Source organism: Dendrobates tinctorius, unplaced genomic scaffold (assembly GCF_039654945.1).
Source record: "Dendrobates tinctorius isolate UK_male_01 unplaced genomic scaffold, ASM3965494v1 ptg000046l, whole genome shotgun sequence".
Classification (NCBI taxonomy): domain Eukaryota; kingdom Metazoa; phylum Chordata; class Amphibia; order Anura; family Dendrobatidae; genus Dendrobates; species Dendrobates tinctorius.
Window position 1 is genome coordinate 59,271,112 of NW_027361714.1, and position 23,885 is coordinate 59,294,996.

A 23,885-nucleotide genomic window follows, 5' to 3' on the forward strand; every position below is an offset into this window, starting at 1 on the left:
GGTTGGACACTACTTTTTGAGCACACGGCAGAGCTTGGAAGGGAGAGCGCTATTTAGCTTCTGGAACACAGATTTTATTGGCTATTAACAGAGTCCCTGAGGTGTCAGAACAGCAGAACATCTTCTCGTCCCTCCACAAGTGATTCTACTTGAAACCTGCATCCCTCAAGAAATTTATATAGGGCGTGGTGATCATTTTGACTATTCATGTGTTTAGCAGAATTGTATAACCTTGGCCTATGAAAATGAAAAAAAAAATTTTTTACTACTGTTGTTTTGGGCCCATTTTTTAAATTTTCACACAGTGTAATAAGAGAACATTCACCCCATATTATGAATATGTTGAGAAATTTGTCCCAAAGATGGCAATACCTCATTGTGGTCATAATACATTGTTTGACTACATGACCTTACTCGAAGGGAGCGCTGTTTGACTTTTGGAGCACAGATTTTGCGGGCACCATTTACATAGCCCCTGAGGTGCAAGAAATGCAGAAAAAAGCAAAAATTTGGACTATGCCATTTTAGTGACCAATAAATTGTGCTCAGTATGTTTTTTCAAGACGCACAGCCCCTAAATTTAAGTGGGTTTTTCTCTCTGCAGCAGTGCCATACTTGTGGACACTATCTTCAGTTTGTGTACACTGCAGGGCCCAGAAGGGGGCATTTTGCTTTGCAGACATATTTTTTTCCAGAGGGGGGGTAGAGTGAGATGTGTAGAGCAATATCGCTTTTGTTCTTCCAGAAATGGGTAAACCCTGTATTTTTACCATTGATGGATTACGGAATTGAGTGGGGGACTCAGCCCAACGCATGTCTCTAGCTAGTGTAACTTCATCAAGAGTAGTCATAACATTTTTTTTTTTATCACTTTTAAGGCTCAGTTCACATTTATTCTGTGCTCTACATCTGCATTTCCTTCTAAATTCTCCAAAAAAACAGATTAAGAACAATCGTGCCCATTGAATTGCTGACAGTGGCTTTTAAGTGCCGTGATTTGGCCTGGACGTTAGTTCAGGTGGTAATCGGCTTCCCTGTGATGCAATCGTAGGGAACCGATGGGCAACTGTGACAACTGAAGACTGACTGAAAGCCACCGTGCCAGTAGTGTTATTTCTCTTGTGCTATTCAGCGTGTGGTTGTTCGTCATAGAACATAGTGATTTTTACTATATACAGTAATACTGTGTTGCTGTGTATTGTAGAATTGATCAGACAACCACAGGTTCAAGTCTTCTAAGTGAACTAACAAACCTATAGTGTAAGGAAAAATAGGTATTAGACCTACCGGTAATGATGTTTCCAGGAGTCCATCCTGACAGCACCATGGAGAACGTCCTCCTCCTCCTTACAGGGACAGGAAAAGCACACGAGAGGTTAAAAGGTCATGTCCCACCCCCTTTCCCTCAGTGATTTAACAAGTACCACAAGGTGGATGATGCTAGTAACAGTTTAATGAAACAATCATATTACAACATATGACATATCATAATACAACGTAGTATAACATAACAGGGAGGGAACTACCCGTGCTGTCAGGATGGACTCCTGGAAACATCATTACCGGTAGGTCTAATACCTGTTTTCCAGGACGTCCACCTGACAGCACCATGGAGAGTACCAAAGCACCTCCTCAGGGTGGGATTACCGCCTGGAGAACTTTCCTCCCAAATGCGGTCTGTTGACCAGCTAACACATCAAGCTTGTAGTGCTTGCAGAATGTATTAAGGTTGGCCCAGGTTGCTGCTCTACAGATCTGATCAACCGAGGCCCCCGCCCGTTCCGCCCATGAGGCCGATACCGCCCTCGTAGAGTGGGCCTTTATGGAATCTGGCGGGCTGGCGCCTTCGGCTTGGTAGGCGTCAGAGATTACTGAGGTAATCCAGCGTGCGATGGACGCCTTAGAGGCCTTTTTCCCTTTATTTTTACCTCCAAAAAGGATGAACAGGTTTGGGTCGATGCGCCAGCTATTGGTGGCCTCTAGATAGTCTAGAACTGCGCGCCTCACATCCAGCGAGTGAAGACGCCGTTCCTTTTTATTACAGGGATTGTCACAGAACGATGGTAACACTACCTCTTGGTTTAGATTCTTTGCGGAGGCTACCTTTGGGGTAAATGCCGGGTCTAACCTTAGGATTATACGGTCATCTCTTATCTGAAGATATGGGTCCTTAGTGGACAGGGCCTGGATCTCCCCTATTCTTTTGGCCGTGGTAATGGCTACTAGGAAGGCCGTTTTACGAGTGAGAGCAGGGATGGTTATTTTCTCGCTGAGGGCGTAGGGTTCTGTACAGAGGAACCTGAGTACCAGGCCCAGGTCCCAAGGCGGGGTGAGCTGCCTAATCGTGGGGCGCAGGCGCTGCGTGGCTCTTATAAATCTGATTACCCGGGGATGTGAAGCTAGCTGGTAATCGAAGAAGGCGCTCAAGGCTGAAATCTGGACTTTTAGAGTGCTGGGCTTAAGGCCTTTATTAAAACCTGCCTGCAAAAAACTTAGTATACTAGGGATCGGACCTGCCACCTTCCAGACAGAATCGGTAGATTGCGGATGTCACCGGTTTCCTACTGGCCTGTAGGGTGGATATGACCTGATCCGACAATCCCTTTGCCTTCAGGATGTCCCTCTCAGGATCCAAGCCGATAGGTGGAGTCTTGCTGGGTTTGGGTGGTAGATCGGGCCCTGGTGGATGATGTCCTTCCGCAGGGGTAGCTCGACTGGGTTTCCTACTGCCATGGCTCCTAGAAGGGGAAACCAGCTTCTCTTTGGCCAGTATGGCACGATCAACATCACTCTTGCGTGGTCCTCGCGTATCTTCCTGAGCACTGCCGGTATGAGAGCCAGTGGTGGGAATGCATAAGCGAGGGATTCTCCCCAAGTCTGGCTCAGGGCATCTACACCTTCCGGGTGGTCCGTCGGATTCAGGGAATAGAATCTGGGGACCTTCGAGTTCTTTCGGCTTGCGAAAAGATCAATACTGGGGGTCCCCCAACGCTGACAGAGATGGTCGAAGATCTCTTCGTTCAGTTCCCACTCTGTCGGGTGGATCCGTTGTCTGCTCAAGTAGTCTGCTACTTCGTTCTGAGAGCCTTCTAGGTGTACTGCGGTCACAGATCGGACTGTTCGTTCCGCCCACGCGAATATCCTTCCCGCTAGGGCCTGTAGTGGTTGATGTCTGGGCCCTCCCTGGTGCTTCAGGAATGCCACTGTCGTCATATTGTCGGATAGTATGCGGACGTGACGATTCTTTAGTACCGACTGGTTTCTCCGCAACGCTTCCCAGACCGCAAAGAGCTCTCTGAAGTTGGAGGATCTGGTCCTGATGTCTACTGGCCATCTCCCCTGGAAGATCTTCCCTTCTATGTGGGCTCCCCAACCCCACGCGCTGGCGTCTGTGGTGACTACCACATATGGAGAGGTTGTCCATAGCACGCCCACCTGAAGGTTTCTGGACTGTGTCCACCACCGAAGGGATTCCCTTACTCTTTCTGGCAGCCTTAGGGGTCTGTCTAGCGATGCCTGACTTCTGTCCCACCTCGCGATGATCTCTTTCTGTAATGATCTCGAGTGGAATTGGGCCCATCGGACACACTGGATGCAGGCCGTCATGAGGCCCAAGACCTCCATTGTCTCTCTTATGGAGCATTGACGCCTCAACAGGTCTCTGGTTCTGGTCTGAATGGTCCTCTGCTTCTGCTCGGGTAGCCAAGATATTCTGTCGGCTGAGTCTAGAAGGGCTCCAAGAAATACTTTTCTGGTCTCTGGCCTGAGGTCCGACTTCTCCCAATTGATCACCCAGCCAAGGAACTCCATTACGGTAATTGCTCGGTTTGTGTCGCGAATGAGCTCTTCTTTGGATCTTGCCACTAGTAGGAAGTCGTCTAAATATGGAATGATCACGATACCCTGATCTCTCAGGTAGGCCACCACTTCTAACACCAGCTTTGTAAAGATTCTGGGAGCTGAGGCCAACCCAAATGGAAGACACTGGAACTGGAAGTGGCAGGTCCGGGCCGGTAAACTGACCGCGAACCTTAGAAGCCTCTGGGATGAGGGATGGATAGGGACCTGGTAGTAAGCCTTTTTTAGGTCTAGGGTACACATGACGGCGTCCCTGTCTATTAGGAGGATTGCGGATCGGATCGATTCCATCCGGAATCTCTTGTACCTGACCCAGGCATTTAGCGGTTTCAGGTTTATGATGGTACGAGCCTCGCCCGATGGCTTTGTGATCGAAAACAGGGAAGAGTAGTGCCCTCTTCCTCTTTCTGTCGGGGGTACTGGTACTATGACCTTTGAGTCTACCATGTCCTGTAGGTCCGTCCACATTGCGGAGTTCTCCAGGACAACAGTGGGGGCAATATATCTCTCGGGGGGAGGAGAATAAAGCTCTATGCTGTAGCCTTCCGCGATGGTTCTGAGGACCCATTGATTGTGGGTGACTCGGGACCAGTTTGTTGCGAAGTGGCGAAGTCTCCCCCCAATACCTATGGCGTCATTGCCTCCTCGATCTAGATGTTGATGTGAATGGGGGACCCTTGTTCCTCCCACCTTGGCTGAAGGAGCTCCTATAGGAGCTTCTATTGGACCTTGCCCGACCCCTGAATTCAGTCTGTCTCCTAGAAAAGGAGCCTCTCCGAAAGGGCTGGGGCCGCCTGGGTTTTTCCTCTGGGAAACCCTTATTTTTATCGGACACCAGCTCTAGAATGTTATCTAAGGCTGGCCCGAATACCCTCAGGCCTGAGAAAGGGATGGAGCATAGCTTAGTTTTAGAAGCGTTGTCTCCCGACCAGGATTTAAGCCAGACTGCTCTTCGGGCCGCATTAGAGAGGGAGCTGAGCCTGGTGGCTGCAAACCTTACTGATTCGGCCGACGTATCCGATAGGAACGCCGTGGCCGACTTCATGAGAGGAAGAGACGCTTGGATCTCTGATCTAGGGGTCCTGTTGGTTAGGCGTTCCTCCAACTGCCCCATCCACAAAAACATAGACCTGGCCACCGAGGTGGCTGCTATGTTGACTCTAATAAGAGCCGCCGACGTCTCCCATGCTCTCTTTAACAAGACGTCCGCCTTCCTATCCATCGGGTCTCGGAGACCTGATGAGTCTTCGAATGGGATGGCCGTTTTTTTGGTAACCTTGGCGACTGGGACATCTATTTTAGGGACTTCTTCCCATGCCCGGGTTTCCTCGGGATCAAAAGGCAGTCTATTTTTAAAGTCTCGGGAGAGTATCAACCGACGCTCTGCCTCCTTCCACTCCTCCTGGACCATCGTTTTGATGTGTTCACTTACGGGGAACACTACCTGTTTCCTGGCCACTAGTCCTCCAAACATCAAGTCCTGTCTGGACTGTGGTTTAGGGACTTCTTCTATTTGCATAGTGTTCCTGACTGCCTGGACCAACTCGTCCGTGTCCTCCAGTCTGAACAGGTACTTCCTGCTCTGATCCTGTCTATCCCCCAGGATCTCGCCTTCTTCCTCCTGATCCGAGTCCCGGAAGTCAGACTCCTCACTAGGGCTTGCTTCCGACTCTGGGTCTGCCTCCCACCTTGGACGTTTGCGACTCGGCCCTGGGCTGGGGGACTGACGACGTGCGCGGCTGGCTGTAGAGGCCCGGACTTCCTCCCTTATCAGCGATCTCATTTCGGCAAGGAGGGATGGCTGTTCCTCGCCTATGACCCTTGAGGTACAGGGTCCGCATAGGGTCTTGTTATAGGTGTCTGGCAGCTTTACCCTGCATACGGGGCATCGGACTGATTTGGAGGTGGCTTTTGCCGGGTCCTTCACCCCCGAGGGGGATTCTGCCGGGGTTCCCTTCTAATAATACAGAAGGGGCTCTACTTAGATCTGAGTTGTGGGGATGGATGGTGGAGGGTGGTCTGCGCTATGCGCACTTACCCCTCCACCTGCTGGCGCATTTCCTTCCATCCTGGCGCAGTTATGTAGAGCGCAGTGGACCCTCCGAAGCGTGCGCTGTGGGCTCAGAAGCTGGCGCTGTGGCAGTAGCGCGCTATGTGGACCTCAGTAGTGCGCGCTGAGATTCAAGGCCGGCGTGTGACGTCACCGGATGTGATGCGCGACCTCTCGCGATAGGCCGCCTCCTCCACTTCCTGCCCGGGCTGACCTGCGCGCGGCCCCCACCTGCTATGGCGGCCTGTTGGAGCCGTCGCTCCCCTCCCGGCGCCGACCGCGCCGATATCCTGTCCGTGCCCCCCTGGCCTGCTGCCGCGGGGAGCTGACCTCCGCCTGCTGTGGCGGTCTGCTGCGTCCTGGTCCTCCCTCGGCCTGCCACGGGGGCCCAGCCTTCGCCCGATCTGGCGGCTGCTTGAGGCTTCGCTCCTGCCCCGCGCCATCCTTTCGTTGGTGCCCGTTCGGCCAGCCGCCTACGGGGAGCCGACCATCGCCTCTATGGCGGTCCGTCCTGGAGCCGAGAGCCTCCCATAGGGAGGAACGGCTCCCTCCAGGAGCGTCGTCCTGCTCCTGGCCTTTAGGGCAGAGGGACTCCCCCTCGGAGAGTTTCGGCCCCGGGACCTCTTGACAGGGGAAGGCTTGGACTGGCCGTACGATCCCCTGAGCCCCTCCGGTAAGTCTCTCGTGTGTCCCTCCGTGCAGGGACAGGAAAAACACTGAGGGAAAGGGGGTGGGACATGACCTTTTAACCTCTCGTGTGCTTTTCCTGTCCCTGTAAGGAGGAGGACGACGTCCTCCATGGTGCTGTCAGGTGGACATCCTGGAAAAAAAAGTTTTACAAATGTAAAATAAAGATATAAAAAGTTGAATCACCCCTTTTAACACTAAAGAAAAGTAAAAAAAAATCAAATATTTTGTATCCACCTATTAAAAAAAAAAGTCTGATCTATGTAAATCTAAAATTATTTTTCTAGAAAATAAAACTGAAAAAAAGAAATGCCAGAATTGTGGGTTTTTAGTTGCCGAAATTTACCTAAAAAAATGCATTAAGAAGTGATCAAAGCGCTGTAACTAACTTAAAATGGACACCATGCAAACTAGAGATGAGCGAATATCTTAATATTCGGTTTGGGTCCTGTTCACCAAATGAGCACTTATTCGCTGATTAATTTGGCAAATATTCTTCGAACATAGCCGAACACCATTATAGTCAATGGGAGGCAAAAACAAACGCATACAAAACACCTTAGAACGGCCCCAAATGCTCTCAAAACACATCAAATGAGGGACAGACTCCAGGAAAGCGGCCTCAATTCAACTACAGTACAAATTGTAGCATGGAACTGCAGCAATCAGCCAGGCATGAGGTATCGGGGTCTGGGACAGCATTTAAAGCTTTCCAAGAACGTCACAGTAAGATGAGGTGGGTGAGGGATTGGTGTAGGGCCCCTTTGCTGGGAGTCCTGACACCACATGCAACACCTCTACCTGCTTTCATGCTGAGCCATACTCAGGTGTCACAAGTATCAGTTTTCTAGAATACCATTGTCAGAAAAATTTAAGGATAGTAACACGGGTAGTGGAGGCCTGACTTTCTCGGAGGCCTACTGCTACAGGCAACAGGCATGAAGGAGACCCAACCAAGACTCTTGACATTTCCAAAAATAATTGGCAGACACCACCAAAATGGCATCACTTTCACCACAGTAGAAATAGTGGAATAAGGTCTTTTACTACACCCAATTCAGCAGATGGACACCCAATTTCACCATAACAGAATAGGGACCGACAGGTCTTTCACAACACCCAACAAACAGATGGACACTCAACAAGGAATGTTCCCATTTAAATAATTGTGGGACTTACCCCACAGAAGTGGCATCAATTTCACCACAGTAGAAATAGCCAAATAGGGGCCAACAGGTCTTTCTTTACACCCAATCCAGCAGATGGACACCCAGCCAGGAGTGTTCACGTTTCCAAAAATTATTGGCAGACACCACCAAAGTGGCATCAATTTCATTACAATAGAAATGGTAGAATAGGGACCGATAGATCTTTCACAACATCCAAAGCTGCAGATGCACACCCAACTTGGAGTTTTCAAATTTTAAAAAAAGGGCCCGACACCACTGAAGTGGAATAACTTTCACGAGAATAGAAATGGTATAATTGGGACCAACACTTCCACTACAGCTAACACAGCAGATGTAGACCAACCATGACTGTTCACATTACAACAAATTTGTGTTAACATCAGCAGTAGTAACATCCACAGAGGCGATACTAAAGATATCACAAAGTGCAGTTATGTGACATTAATGCGTCACACAAAAAATTTAATATCACCTTGTCTGTACAGTCTGCGATTGGGGTGCAAAAGTCCTTGGAGATCCCTGACTTGTTCATTTTAATGAAAGTTAGGCGGTCAACACTTTCAAGGGACAGCCTTATGCGCTTATCCATCAGGACACCAACAGCAACGCTGAAGACAAGTTCTAAAACAATGCTGGCTCCCGGGCATGATTAAACCTCCAAGGCATGTGAGGTGAGCTCAGGCCACTTATCCATTTTGGAAGACCAAAATGTGAAAGGGTCCAAACCCTCCCTGTTGGTATTGATATTTAGTTCTAGATACTCCTGCACCCATCCTCCCCATTCGTTCACCACGAGTTAAAATTGGACTCTGTTATGCTGGTGCACGAGTTGGTCTAAAAAAAAGTGTCAAAGGACTGATAGAAATTGCTTCTTCCACTTCCACCGCTGCTGCTGATGCTAACGTTTTGGCATTGACGAATTGACTGGCCGTTGGTTGGAAGTCTACAGCTGCGATGTGAACTGTGTGCTTTACTGCTGTCTTGGGGAAAAGCTCTCTTAAGGTTGTATACAAATGTGTTTTGATACTCCAGCATTTGCAGGTCCCTTTCTAGGGTGGGAATCATCTGGCAAAATTTTGTTTTATAACGTGGATCTAATAAAGTGGCAACCCAGTAGTCAGCATTATTCCTAATCATAACTATACGGGTATCATGTTGCAAATAATGCAGCAAAAAGGCACTCATGTTGGGCTCTACCAGGAGGGCCTAGACCATGCTATGTTGGTGGCTGTGTAACAATGAAGCTTGTTTCCTCTGTATCCTCTCGCCCACCCCGAACAACAAAGAGGGAAGGATTATCCTCTTCCGACAGTTACTCACCCATCACCTCTTCCTCCTCCATTTGGTCCTTGGATCTTTTACCTTCGATAACAGTTTGCCTGTTATCATCATCACCAGCGCCCCTTGATTGCAGTACTACACCCTCCCTTGCCACCCACCTGTGTGACGGCAGTCTTGAACTTCAAGACAATGTGATCCCTTCCGCAGCCTCCTCTGCTTATTCCTCTTCTGGGACCACCATCTCCTCCCGCAGGCTATTCAAAGTCTGCTCCAGCATATTAATGACCGGAATAGGGATGCTGATCTTAGTAGCCATTTCGAAATTGTAAAGAAGGGTGCAGAGGTCATTAATCTGTGCCCACTCTGTAAACGAACGTGATAGGCACCACCTCTGTACTGCGTTGGCCCAGACTATACGACATGATATACTGTGTCAGGGCTCGTTGCTGCTGCTACAGTCGCTGCAACATGTGCAGAGTGGAATTCTACCTTTGCGGCACATCGCATATCAACCTGTTAACTGGCATGGACATAGACCTCTATATCAATGTAAGTCGATGAGCAGAGGGGTGCGAACAGCAGAAATGAGCACGCAGCTTACATGCTTTCTGTAGCAGGTCTCCCAGGCCAGGATAGTGGCTGAGAAAACGCTGCACCACCAGGTTGAGGACATGAGCCATGCAAGGCAGGTTAAGCGGAGAGAGTCATTGATCAAACTCAGCCTGGAGAGCTGTCCACAACTCTTCAGCTGTATGACTGCAATCTCCAAGGCATATGCACTGTTGGAATGTGTGTCTCGTGAAGGCAGAGCTTGAGGGCGCAGGAAGAGGACACAAAGGAGGCAGAAGCAGTGAAGGAAGTGTTTAATGTAGAGGTTTGGCCTGCAAACCTTGGGGATTCCAACATTTGTGGAGCAGCGCCTGTCCCCACAGCCACCAGAGTCACCCAGTGCCCAGTAAGCGAGATGTAATGCCCTTGGCCATGCTTGCTAGTCTATGGTGAAATGCACCCTCGCAGACATAAATTTTGTCAAGGAGCAGGTGATGATGTCTGCTACATGCTGGTGTAGCGCAGGCACAGCTTTCTTTGAAAAATAATGGCAACTGGGTAATTGGTACTGGGGGACTGCAACGACCATCAGCTTTTGGAAACCGTCAGTATCCACCAGGTGGAAAGGCAGTATTTCCGTGGCCAACAAATTCAACATGGTGGAGTTCAACGTTTTAGCTTTGTCATGCGTAGGAGGAAGCAATCTTTTCCATGACCACAACTTGCGGAACCATGGACTGGCTGCTGTGATGTGAGAGGGCAGAGTACAGTGAACGGGACAAACTGCTGGACCGTGAGAGAGGTGCCAGGCGGAGCTGTTAGTGTGGATTGAGAAAATTCTGGTGTGGTCGTTCTCTGGCCAAAAACAGGCATGTCCGCTTCTGTTACAGCTGAAGGCGGCCTCTCAATCAGTGTGACTCGATCGGGTAAAGAACGCGAGGTTCTGCGATCAAAGACCTGCGTTTCAATAGTTGGCACGGTAACAGAGGAGGAGGAAGAAGCATCATACTGGGGCCATCATACTGAATATGGGGCATTATATGTGGGGCCATGATACTGTATATGGGGCATTATATGTGGGACCATCATACTGTATATGGGGCATTATATGTGGAGCCGTTATATTATGTGCAGGACTGTATGTGTTGCCATTATGTTATGTGCAGGACTTTGGGGGGCTATTATGTTATGTGCAGGACTATATGTGGGACCATTATATTATGTGCAGGACTGTATGTGGGGCCATGATATTATGTGCTGGGCTATATGTGGAGTCATTATATTATGTGAAGAACTGAATGTGGGGTCATTATAAAATGTGCAGGGCTTTTAGGACTTTTGCCTCATGATTTCTATGTACACCCCTGGCAGCCGCCTAATTAGCTCTAGACCAGCAGTCGGCCGTGGTGTGCTATCGTGCCTGCCCCAGTCTGCAGCAGTCTGTGTCACTGGATGAGTAAGGGCTCATACTCATATGCGAGAAAAAAATGGGCCGATTTCCGGAACGAAAAAACAGACGAGTGCCATGCAAGTGTCATGCGATTTCTGTGTGATTTTTAAACAGAACAGCCGTATGACATGCGTATGCAATCCGTATGCAATGTGATTTTAACATGAGCTTTTACATACAACAGTTCTCTGTCCTTTACACATTGTTTAAAGCAAAATATTCTTCAAAACACATATACTCGTACATATATGCACAACTCTGGCAAAAAATTAAGAGACCTCTGCACAGTTTTATAAAAATCAGCTTCTTTACGTGTCTGACAGCCATTCCATTCCAGTGTCCGTTGAATTCCAACCAAAGTACACCTCATTCTACTTAATGTGCTTCTGATTAGGTGATTGTCTGAACCCAATCTTATTTAACAAAGGAAAGTATTAAAAAAAAACCCTGCTGTGGTGTTCACAATCCTCTTGCAGTAGGACAAGCTGGATGACAAAACAAGTGCTAGTAATATCCCAAAATAGGAATGAAAAAATAACTATGCCAAAGAACTTGAAAAGAAAAGTCTTGAGTGAGGAAAAGAAGGGCTGAATTCTGGCTTTACTAGCAGGGGTATACAGTGAGCATCATGTTGCCTCCATCCTTAAAATTTCTAAGATGGCAGTCCATTAAAACAAGATAAAGCAGCAGACATTGGGGACAACAAAGCTACAGACCGGCAGAGGACGAAAACGACTCTCCACTGACCGGGATGACGTCATCTTATTTGAATATCACTCAGCAACCACAGGATGACATCAAGTGACCTACAAAAGGAATGGCAAATGGCAGCTGGGATGAAGTGCACGGCAAGAACAGTTCATAACAGGCCCCTAGAGGCAGGGCTCATGTCATGTAAAGCTAGAAAAAAGCCTTTCATCAATGAGAAGCAAAGGGGAGCCTGGCTGAAGTTTGCCAAAGACCATAAGGATTGGATCATAGAGGACTGGAGTAAGGTAATCTTCTCTGATGAGTCTAATTTTCAGCTTTGCCCAACACCTGGTCATCTAACGGTTAGACGGAGACCTGGAGAGGCGTACAGGCCACAGTGTCTTGCACCCTCTGTGAAATTTGGTGGAGGATTTGTGATGATCTGGGGATGCTTCAGCAAGGCTGGAATTGGGCAGGTTAATCTTTGCGAAGGACGTATGAATCAAGCCGCATACAAGGTTATCCTGGAAAAACAGTTGATTCCTTCTGCTCAGGCAATGTTCCCCAACTCTGGGGACTTGGTTTTTCAGCAGGACAATGCGCCATGTCACACAGCTAGGTCAATCAATGTGTGGATGAAGGACGACCACATCAAATTCCTGTATATTCAGCCCCATCTCCAGACCTGAACCCCATTGCAAACCTCTGGAATGTAATCAAGAGGAAGATTGATAGTCACAAGCCATGAAACAAAGAAGAACTTTTTAAATTTTTGTACCAGGAGTGGCATAAGGTCACCCAAAAGCAGTGTGAAAAGACTGGTGGAAAGCATGCCAAGACGCATGAAAGCTGTGGTTAAAAATCATGGTTATTCCACAAAATATTGTTTTTTGAACTCTTCCTTAGATGAAACATTAGTATTGTTGTTTCTAGATGATTATCAACTTATTTTCGTAGCATTATTTGAGGTCTGCAAGCACTGCATTTTTTTTTTTGTTTTCACAATTTCTCATTTTCTGAAAATAAATACAAAATTTAATGCTTGGAAATTCGAAGACATGTCAGTAGTTTATAGAATAAAAGAGCAATTTACATTTTGCTCAAAAATATATCTATAAAGAGAATCAGACAAAATGAAAATTTTGCAGTGGTCTCTTAATTTTTGCCAGAGTTGTATTTGTATTCTATGTGTGTATATCTATTTATTGTTTTCTAAGCTGTCAGTGTGATTTTAACATAGACCACTAAATCTAAAAAGTAGTATTTTTTTAATTTGTCATGTTTTTTTTCTTTTTTTTCTCATTTTCTCTTTAGTCGACACTTTTTTATGAAGGTATTTCCTATGGGCATTATTTATTTTCATGGTTTATGAGGTTTTCCCAGAGAAGACATTTCTCTCCTTTCCTGTGGATAGATGATGAATCTGCAATCAGTGGGGCTATATCATTGACACCCCCCAACACTTATAATTGAGGTCCCAAATTCCCTGTTTTTTCTCGCTACACGAAAGCCGTATCACTCAGACCATACATGTTGACTAGCGCTCGACTGCTGCCAAATTTTAACTGCGAATGTCTATTCTAGTAATCTCTGCATCACACATTTATCCCCCATTCTGAGTTTGGGTGATAAATTTCTTTAGTGGAATAACCCCTTTAGTTCAGTATTGTGGTTAAAGATGGTACTGAAAATAGCTTTCCAGTTTAATTCTAATTTTCTTCAGTATTCATTATCAAAAATGTGACATGAAAGTTATGGTTTTGCTAACACATTTATTTGTGAAGAACCTGTAGTTACAATTTTTGAATAGTGTTAAGAATTGGGTTATTTTTGTGGTTTTTTTTCTTTAGGTTGGTGTGCAAACTAAACACTAGAACCACCATACTGGCTGCCACAAACCCAAAAGGAGCCTATGACCCTGAGGAATCCATTTCTGTAAATGTGGCTCTGGCTAGTCCTCTTCTAAGTAGATTTGATCTGGTCTTGGTATTACTCGACACAAAAAATGAAGACTGGGATAAGATCATCTCCTCATTTATTTTGGAAAATAAAGGTACTATAGATCAGCAATGTGAATACTGGTGTCCAATTGAATCTATCACATTTTTATTTTGTTTCAACTATGTAAATATAGTACTACACTGTAGGGTCAAAAATATGTGGAGTTTGTTGGACATCTCACCATTGGCGTTACAATGGAGTTGTACACCTGAAGCATCAATAACAACTTGTACTCTTTTGGAGGGTTCAGGGGCCACATCTTGACTGGGCTTTGGTTGCTCTTCAAAATTTTTGCTTCACGATAATATACCTTACAGCTCACCCAGCAGGTTAGAGATTTCCCCAACTAACTGCTCAAAAAAGGTGGCATCGATGTCCCTGAGCTCTATTGAAGACCTATTCTGATTCCAGGAGATTACATGGTTGTGTGCTTGATTTCACTCATCTATTTTATGGGTGTGAGGGAAATGTCCAACAACTCTATAAACCATTTCCAGAAAAGTTAGATTCTGTTTTATTTTGTCCTGTTATCGGTTTCCATGTTAGGAAGTCCTCGTAAATCTGACAAGCTTTGGAGCATGGAAAAGATGAAGACATATTTTTGTCTCATAAAGAGCCTGCAGCCTAAGATGTCTGAAGGAGCTAACATGATATTGGTCCGTTACTACCAACTCCAGAGACAAAGTGATAACAGGAATGCTGCACGTACTACCATCCGGCTTCTAGAGAGCCTGATACGCCTTGCAGAAGGTAAGTACAGTGGTTACACAAATGATATGGTGTTAGATTCATACTTTATTAACATGGTGATGCGTAACCTGTTCAGGGCCAGACCATTTACCACTGTTTTTGACCAGACACATTTCCAGGTCTTTTCGAACATACAATTTAAAGAGCTGCAAAATAAAATTTAATGTTCGGATATTCAAATAATTTTTGCATTTTTTTTTTTTTTTTCATGATACTTGTGGCTTCATTTTTTTGTCATTGTCATACTCTTTATTTTTTGCCTATATCAAGAGATGTCAGTGGGAAAATAAAGAGAATGTCTGTTTTTCAAATTTTTTTAGGACCACAAAGAACTACAGAATACATTTAAAAATGTGTTCCCCTTTTTGTAACAATTATTTTCAGATATCTGATATTTTTTCCCCCATTGGTGGCAGGGCTAGGAAACAGTCAATTGGTGTGGCAGCAGTTTTTTTTTTTTTTTTTATTTTATTTATTTTTCTTCATTATCTCACATATTGTGCTACCACAAGGTCATAAAATACCTTGAGGGAAAAGGGGTCTTTTGTTTGTTTTTTGTTTTTTAAATAACTTTATTTTCCCTGCAACTGGGGTTGGTATAATAGCCCCAGTCACAGTGGAAATACTGCCTTCTGGCTGCATACCAAAATTGACTGGGACTCCAAGGACCCAGCAGCCTCCTGCTTCCTTTGTACATCCAGTAATCACATGATCGCTGAGTCCAAGGAAGGAAGCGCTGACAGCATTTTCTATTACTGCATACACAGCGCTTGTTCAGTGCTGTTTTTACAGTGATAAGACAAAAATGATAACTAATCGTCCCTGTCTTCTCTATGGAGCGTCCAGTCATATCTGACATCCAGTTCCACTCTCTTGCAGCTGCATGATCATGTGCAGCTGCTTTACTATGGAGTGACATTTTAGAATGTCACTGCAGAGTAGAACATGGACTGCTCGGATGTTTATTGCCTATGGACGGTCTGGAAGTTGTTCACTTCTAAGGTGTTCACTGTAATTGTTACATAAAAAGCCTAAAGAGAATGTCATAGCGATAATGGCCTATATGCATATATTGTTCAAAGAACCTACCTGGATATTGCATGCCAATTTAATCCAAGCGGTCTCATATCACAGTAGATTGTCCTGCATTATCTCCTAGAACTGCATGCAGTGTGCTTCTGGTTGCTGCTGATAGACAGTATAAATTAATAACTAATTTTGATAAAGTAATCATTCCATGTTTTAAACTTTTTTCCCCCTACTTCTTTAAAACCCTCTCCAGTTCTGCTGTCTTTTTTTGTGTATTGTTGCCCAAAGCTGCATGCCATGTTTTATGACTATGGAGAACATTTTAGGGTTACTACTACCTTCTGACGGTGTAAGATTTGGTGTAAAGATTGTATGTTTCAGAATTAAAATCCGGCAGTGCCTTGCAAAGACAGCCAAATAATGTTGGAAGGTTTCATCCCAGAATTATGAATAAAGTTCCAATGTAATATGCATTTTATGAAAATTTAGATCCTCCTTGTTGTTTTTTTCAAGCTCATGCTCGATTGATGTACCGGGATACTGTAATTGTTGAAGATGCCATCACAGTTGTGTCCGTAATGGAGTCATCCATGCAGGTAAAAATAACAGGTTCCCTATAATAAAACCATCAGCAGGGTTGTGTTGAATAACCTACAGACAGTGTCAGGTCAGCGCCGTTATACTGATTAAAATGATATTTTGGTCGATTAAATCCATCTTGTGATTGTTTAATCTTTATTTTCAGTTAATGATATGCTCGTGCTACTGGGTGGTCTGTGAGGGGGGATCTTCATGTGGTACCCTGATTAGCTTTTCATCTGTATGGCTTATAACAGGTCACTGATCCCTCAGTGACCTGCCCCCTATTGTACATAATGAATATTTTATCGATTGAGGGGAAAAAAAATCACCTGCAGCAGGCAGGCAGCTGCACCTGCACTGCAGCATGATCGCATGTATAATGTGAATTTAATTCGTTTATTTGATATAAATAAATTCATTTAAAAAAAAATGTGTCTCAAAATGGCGCCACCTGCGCACTAGCAGCTACCGGCGATCGCATAGTGCACAAATGTCAACATCACTGTGTAGAGTTCTAAACGTCCTCAGGAATTACAAAAAAGGTGGAATCTTCATGGCATTGTGTATCCTTGACAGAGCAGTTGCATGCAGGTCTTACGTCACCAAGCACAATGCCAAGCATCCAAATGCTTTAACCCCTTTCTGACATCGGGCGTAATAGTACACCGATGTGGGACACCCTCCCTTTGATGTGGGTTTCGGCGCTGAGCCCACATCTTTTCCGGCACATGTCAGCTGACATGTGCCTCCAACAGCCGCGAGTGGAATCGCAATCAACCCACAGCTGTTAGCTAGTTAAATGCCGCTGTCAATATCTGACAGCGGCTTTTAACTCGCGCTTCCGGCAAGCACGCGGGAAATACGTGATCGCGGTTCATTGATGGGTTGGCATTACAATCAGAGGTATCCAGCAGACCTCTATGGTTGTCACACTGCCGGATTGCTATGCGCGCCACCCGGTGGTCAGCACTCATAGCAAGTGATCAATTCTGCTACATACAGGTGATCTGATCATCGCGAGTATGTAGCAGAGCTGATTGGATTGTGGCAGCTTCTAGTCTTTCATGGAGACTATTGAAGCATGCCAAAAGTTAAAAAACATAAAAAAAAGTTATGGCTCTGAGAAGAAGGGGAGCAGCAAACGAAAACATGAAAATACCTCTGGGGGTTAAAGCACACAACCTCTGGACTTTGGCACAGTGAAAACATGTTATGTGGAGTGAGGAATCTGGCTCCTCTATCTGGCATCTGATGGATTAGTTTGGGTTTGGCGAATGCCAGTAGAACGCTACCTGTCTGACTGCTTTATGCTAACTGCAAAGTTTGGTGAAGGGGGAATAAAGCTATGGGATTGTAGATCAGATGTGGGTCTAGGTTCCTTATTTCCATTGGTGAAATCTTAATGCTTCAGCATATCCAGACATTTTGGACAACTGTATACTTCCCACTTTATCGGAACAGTTTTGGGAAGGCCCTTTTCAGTTCCGGCATGACTGTCTTCCAAAGGCACAAGGTCCATAAAAGCATAGCTGGGGTGAGTTTGATGTGGAAGAACTTGGCTGCCTTCATAGAGCCCCAATTTCAACCCAATCAAAGACCTTTGAATTGGATGAATTAGAAGGGAGACTGAGAGCCTGGTCCTTTTGTTTAACATCCGAGTCTGACCACACAAATGATCTGGAGTGGGCAAAACGTCCCACAGATGCTCCACAATCTTGTAGAAAGCTTTCCTAGAATAGAATATCCTAACAGCTCCTATAGCTGTGGGCCCGGATTCAAGAACGGCAATTTTCTCTCCAATCTTGAGGGACGTGTAGAAGTCAGACTCTCCTGATTCATTAAAGTGAACCTGTAACAGGAAAAAATGGTATTAACCAGCCAGCCCTAATGCAGAGCTAGTGTTAGTCAGGGCCCGGCACTGCCCCCGTGACCTGCTGGGGAGAATAAAGTTAATTTATTCGGACTCCCATGACAGCACCACGAGAGAGGGGATCCACCCTTTAGGAACAGGAAACCTACAGATACAAAAGGGCGGCACCTCTCCCACGCATCAGTTGGTTTCCTGTTCCTGAGGGGATGGGATCCTACAGAAGACTGGATCCCAGGACCGGCCGATACAGGTAGCGAGGGGGTCTCCTACCTCGGCCTGGTGCGGAACTCCTGGAAGACGCCACGGTGGCCCAGGATGGGTGGCACGGCGGTGGCGGATGCAGCAGGGAGCGGCGTCCGGAGGAGGTCTCCAGGGTAAGACCGCCACCGGTGAGTATGCCCCCCCCGGGGGCTCCCGGCTCCTGCGGCGCAAGTGCGGTGGTAACGGGGCCGGCGCGGCTGCAGGGTGCTGAGACCGGGGAGCGCTGCATTCCGGAGTGCCCGGGCGTCCCGCGTGACTTCCGGTCACGTCGGGGTCGCGGTGACGTCAGGGGGCGGGCGGAGGAGGCGCTTGCGGGTCGGCGGCGCTACTGCGCAGGCGCGAGAATCCAAGATGGCGGCGCCCATCGTAAACGCCGATAAGCGTCGGCTCTCCGGCCGGGTGCGGCGCCAGCTGGAGAAGGGAGCCCTATTAAGGGGGGAGGGGCGCGGCAGGAATACTGCTGTCCAGAGGAGGGGTATATAGGCAGGACCCTGGCAGGGTGCCTTGCCTTGGCCACATTATTGCGAGCAATAATGGAAAGCGAGCAGCAGCGGCAACGGCAGCAGCAGCGACAAGCATCACTACCGCCCCTGGATGACCTTCGGCAGGGCAGGCAGAAAAAGAAAGAGTCCCGTGACAGTAAGGAACGTGCGGGACGAAGTGACCAGTCCACTCATAAAAGCTCCTCTAGGCAGACAGGAGCGTCGGCTGAGAAGAATCCCCCTCATTCTCCGGTACTTGATTGTGGCACTGGTAAGTGATCTTCGTGAAAGTTCACTCAGTGACGGGACCCCCCTTCTGTGTTTTATTTTAGGGGAAGAAGGCTACAAGTAAATCTAAACACAGGGAATGCGCACTCTGCGCATGCCCATTACCAGACTCACGCCCCAAGAAATTGTGCCCCCCCTGTATTCAGCAGACAGTGGCGGAAGAGTCGCCCGCGGTAGCGGCGCGTTTAAGGGACATAGTCAGGGCAGAAATGAAAGAGACCCTAAAATCTTTGTCCCAAATTAGATGCAGCCATTGCAAAGGCATCGAAAAAATCCTCGCTACCCTTTGAGGACATGGGATCCCTTAAAGATCCCCAAGACAGGAAGGCAGATACCTTCCTTAAGAATGCCTGGGAAATGGAGGCCGGGTCCTTAAGACCAGCAGTGGCATCAGCATGCACGGCCAGGTCCATGATGGTCTGGTTGGACCAGTTGGAGTCACAATTAAAACAGGGTACGTCGAGGCAAACAATTCTGGGGGCTCTACCAACAATCCAAGAGGGAGCAGCATTCCTAGCAGATGCCTCAGCGGATGCAGTAAGAATGGCCGCCAGGGCAGCAGGTCTCTCTAATGCGGCTCGTAGAGCCCTGTGGCTAAAGTGCTGGCAGGGAGACATTCAGTCCAGAGCAAAGCTCTGTGCTATTCCGTGTGAAGGTGAATATTTGTTCGGCGCAGTCCTGGACGAACTGCTTGAGAAGGCTGGGGACGACAAGAAAAAATTCCCAAATCTCTGGTCTGCGTCCTACCGACGTCCATTTGGTAGGAGATTCGGTCAGGGGAGAAGGCGCAATTCTTCGCCTATTAGAGACCGTCCCAGATGGGAAGGTAGAAGAAGAGGTACGGGCTACATGTTCAGACGCTCGTCGAGAGATCAAAAGAGACAGAATCAATGACTAGTAATTCCCATGGGGGGTAGACTGTCATCCTTCCTCCCGGCATGGTTACAGATTACAAATAGTGACTGGGTGCGCAAGGTAATATCCACCGGGCTTAGACTGGAGTTTACCCAGGTCCCGCGGGATACCTTTAAACTAACTCCTTTAAGATCTTCACCCCTCGAACAAGCAGCGTTAGAAGCGGAGGTCTTGAGCCTTTGCCAGAAAAACGTCCTGATAGAGGTTCCAGAATCTGAAAAAGGAAGAGGGTTCTACTCTCCCTTATTCCTAATTCAAAAACCTGATAAAACATTTAGGACGATTATTAATTTACGTTTCCTTAATCAGTTTTTGGTTAATCGTACTTTTAAGATGGAGTCCATCAATACAACAATAAAAATATTGTTTAAAGGGTGTTTTATAGCAGTCATAGATTTGAAAGATGCGTACTATCATGTACCAATCCATGCAGATTTCCAGCAGTACCTGAGAGTGGCGGTTTCAGTAGACGGCACAGTCCGTCATTATCAGTATAGAGCCCTTCCCTTTGGTCTCTCAGCAGCACCCCGGGTATTTACGAAAATAGTGGCTGAGGTTATGGCTCATTTACGGGAAGTGGACATCTTAATTGTTCCATATTTAGATGATTTTTTGATTGTGGGAAAATCGGTGGGCCATTGTATATCCCAGATAGAAAGAGCTAAATCCAGGTTAGAAAACCTCGGATGGATATTAAACTACGAGAAATCCCGACTCCAGCCCTTAAAGATACAGAAGTTTCTAGGCTTACTATTAAATTCAGAAACTCAGCAGTGTCTATTGCCATTAGATAAATTACAAAAGATACAGCAGCAGGTTCTTCGGGCGATTGATAATCCTTCTATGACCCTCAGACAGGCCATGTCCCTGTTAGGCTCTCTAACCTCATGCATCCCAGCAGTCAGGTGGGCACAATTCCATACCTAGAGCCCTTCAGAAGGACGTCCTGGTTTATAGCAGGGCCTTGAAAGGCTCCTTACAGGGTTGAGTGTTGCTAAGCCCCTCAGCTGTTACATCGCTTAGATGGTGGCTCGATGACGAGAACCTAGCCTCAGGGGTGCCCTGGATAACGCAGATAACCCGTATTATAACCACAGACGCTAGTCCCTTCGGTTGGGGGGCCCATATGGGGGACATAGTGGTACAGGGACTTTGGGATTCGGATGATGAAATCTCATCCAATCAGAGAGAGCTATTGGCGATAGAGCGGGCAGTCAAAAAACTCATGTACCTACAGGGCCATCACGTGAGGATACTATCGGACAACCAGGTAGCGGTAGCATATGTCAACCACCAAGGTGGAACCCGCTCCGACGCCCTGATGCGGATAACAGAACGTCTCCTTCAGATAGCAGAGGAAAGTTTTCTATCTTTAACGGCCCTCCACATCAGAGGAAAGGACAACGTGAAGGCAGACTTTCTAAGCCGCAGGGCTCTAAAGCAAGGAGAATGGGCTTTGAACAGGGATATTTACCACCAGATTGTCCGCAGATGGGGTCAGCCAGAGGTAGACCTCTTTGCCACCAGAGAAAACAGGAAAGAAGAATCGTTCTGCTCTCTGAACCCCAGAGAAAATCCACTGGCAGTTGATGCCCTCCTGATAAGATGGAACTTTTCTCTGGCATACGCCTTCCCACCATTAAATCTTCTACCTCTGGTAGTAAGGAAGATCAGGGAAGATCGGGCAAGAGTCATATTAATTGCCCCCTTTTGGCCCAGGAGGACCTGGTTCGCATGGTTGAGGACCATGTCGGTATGCGATCCCTGGGTACTGCCAGACCTTCCGGATCTACTCTACCAGGGGCCAGTCATCCACCCACAGGTAGCGGGACTCCATTTGACGGCGTGGTGTTTGAGAGGACACTATTAAAGGATAGAGGGTTCTCCAAGAATTTAATTGATACCCTCCTAAAAAGCAGAAAACTAACTACCACTAACATTTATGCTAGGACCTGGAACCGATTCCTGTTCACCTTTCAGTTTGATGTCAGAGACGGAATTCCCACGAAACATATTCTGGAGTTTCTCCAGAAGGGTCTCGAATTTGGTCTCTCCACAAGTACATTAAAAGTACAGGTTTCAGCCTTAGGAGCCTTGTTTGCATGTGATATTGCCAATAACTATTGGGTAGCAAGGTTCATCAAAGCGGCGGCTAGATCGAGACCCATACACAAAGACAGATGTGTACCTTGGGACTTAAACTTAGTCATGACAGAAAGTTTGTTTGAACTTTTGGATTCTGCCTCATTAAAGATTGATTATATCTCTTAAGTCAGCATTTCTGGTAGCGATAACATCCGAACGTAGAGTGAGCGACATACAGGCACTTTCCAGATTGCCCCCTTACACAGAGTTCTTACAGGATAGAGTGATCCTAAGGCCAGATCCAACATACCTTCCCAAGGTAGCATCACAATTTCACAGGACACAAGAGTTAGTTCTGCCTTCCTTCCTCCCTAATCCGACCAACCTTAAGGAGCAGAAACTTCAGGCATTAGATATTAGGAGATGCTTACTTAAATATTTAGCAGCCACGGATCCTTGGAAGAAGGAGAATGCATTATTCCTATCCTTCCAAGGTCCCAGGAAAGGTTGTAGGGTATCGAAGCGCACATTAGCAAGGTGGATTAGGGAGGCTATCTCTCTTGCCTACACAGCAGGTGGAGGTCCGGCTCCGCAGAACCTGAGGGCGCATTCCACTCGTGCCATGGCATCATCTTGGGCAGAAAGATCCGGAGTGTCAATTGATCAGATATGTAAGGCGGCCACCTGGTCATCTCCTTCCACCTTTTTTAACCACTATCGGTTAGACATGGGTGCCTCCTCAGATCTCACTTTTGGGCTAAGGGTGCTGCAGGCTGTAGTCCCTCCCTAAATTAATTTTACATCTCTGTAATTCTCTCGTGGTGCTGTCATGGGAGTCCGAATAAAGTATTAAGTTACGTACCGGTAACGGTATTTTTCGGAGGCCCATGACAGCACCCTTAGTTCCCTCCCTTGTTCACATATAGGGGTGCACTCCTTTAGAAGATTGTCCACAATTTACGGTATGAGGGAGATGGTACAAAATATTTCTGGTAAATGGGGTAGATAGGTTGTATATATTATATGTTGTGTACTAACCATGGTAGCCTCTCAAGCTCTGTAATCCAACTGATGCGTGGGAGAGGTGCCGCCCTTTTGTATCTGTAGGTTTCCTGTTCCTAAAGGGCGGATCCCCTCTCTCGTGGTGCTGTCATGGGCCTCCGAAAAATACCGTTACCGGTACGTAACTTAATACTTTTCTTCCCACTGCATTCGGCTACCTGCAGGCAGGTTAGTAATAGAGATGAGTAAATTTGATCTGGTCAGGGCTTATTCGGCAAGCTATAGTGCTTACCAAATAAGCAGCAGAGGGAACCCGGCTTCCTGCATCTCTCTGCCTGATCAGCTATTTGGCTCCACAGCTGCATGTGCTGCGGCTGTTTTGACAGTCACGACACATGCATAGAGAGCCCAACAAACAGGCTCTCCATGCTTATGTCGTGACTGTCACACAGCTGTGACACATGCATCTGCGACGCTGATCAGCCAGCACGATCCAGGAAGCCGGGTTCCCTCTGCAGCGTATTCGGTAAGCACTATAGCTTGCCGAATAAGCCCTGACCCGATCAGAGTCGCTCATCTCTAGTTAGTAACACTATTAACCTGCAGTTTAAGCCCATATATACAAGTTAATAGTGTTTTTACTAGTGACAAGCTTCCTTGAAACAGCATCACGCCAGTAATCTTACTGCAGTCTATGATTGGAGTAAGATTTCTTGTGTAAGGAACAACACGGCTCATCATGAATTTGACGAGCTGTGGTGTCAGGGCCCTGTCACGCTCTATCTCTGCCTATTTTGGTGATAGAAACTGGAGTAAAAACAAAAAAATCAACTCTTCAAAGCAATTCATCGCAGAATTCTGGCAA

General features: G+C 46.8%; 1 protein-coding gene across 2 annotated transcripts in view; it reads left to right on the forward strand.

The window, feature by feature from the left end:
* Positions 1-23,885, forward strand: part of MCM9 (minichromosome maintenance 9 homologous recombination repair factor) — a 135,977-nt gene that overhangs the window by 77,595 nt on the left and 34,497 nt on the right. For both annotated transcript variants that reach the window (XM_073575929.1, XM_073575928.1), the window contains exons 9-11: positions 13,606-13,808; positions 14,303-14,506; positions 16,049-16,131. In XM_073575929.1, the coding sequence (XP_073432030.1) occupies positions 13,606-13,808; positions 14,303-14,506; positions 16,049-16,131 (490 nt within the window). The remainder of the gene's footprint in view (positions 1-13,605; positions 13,809-14,302; positions 14,507-16,048; positions 16,132-23,885) is intronic.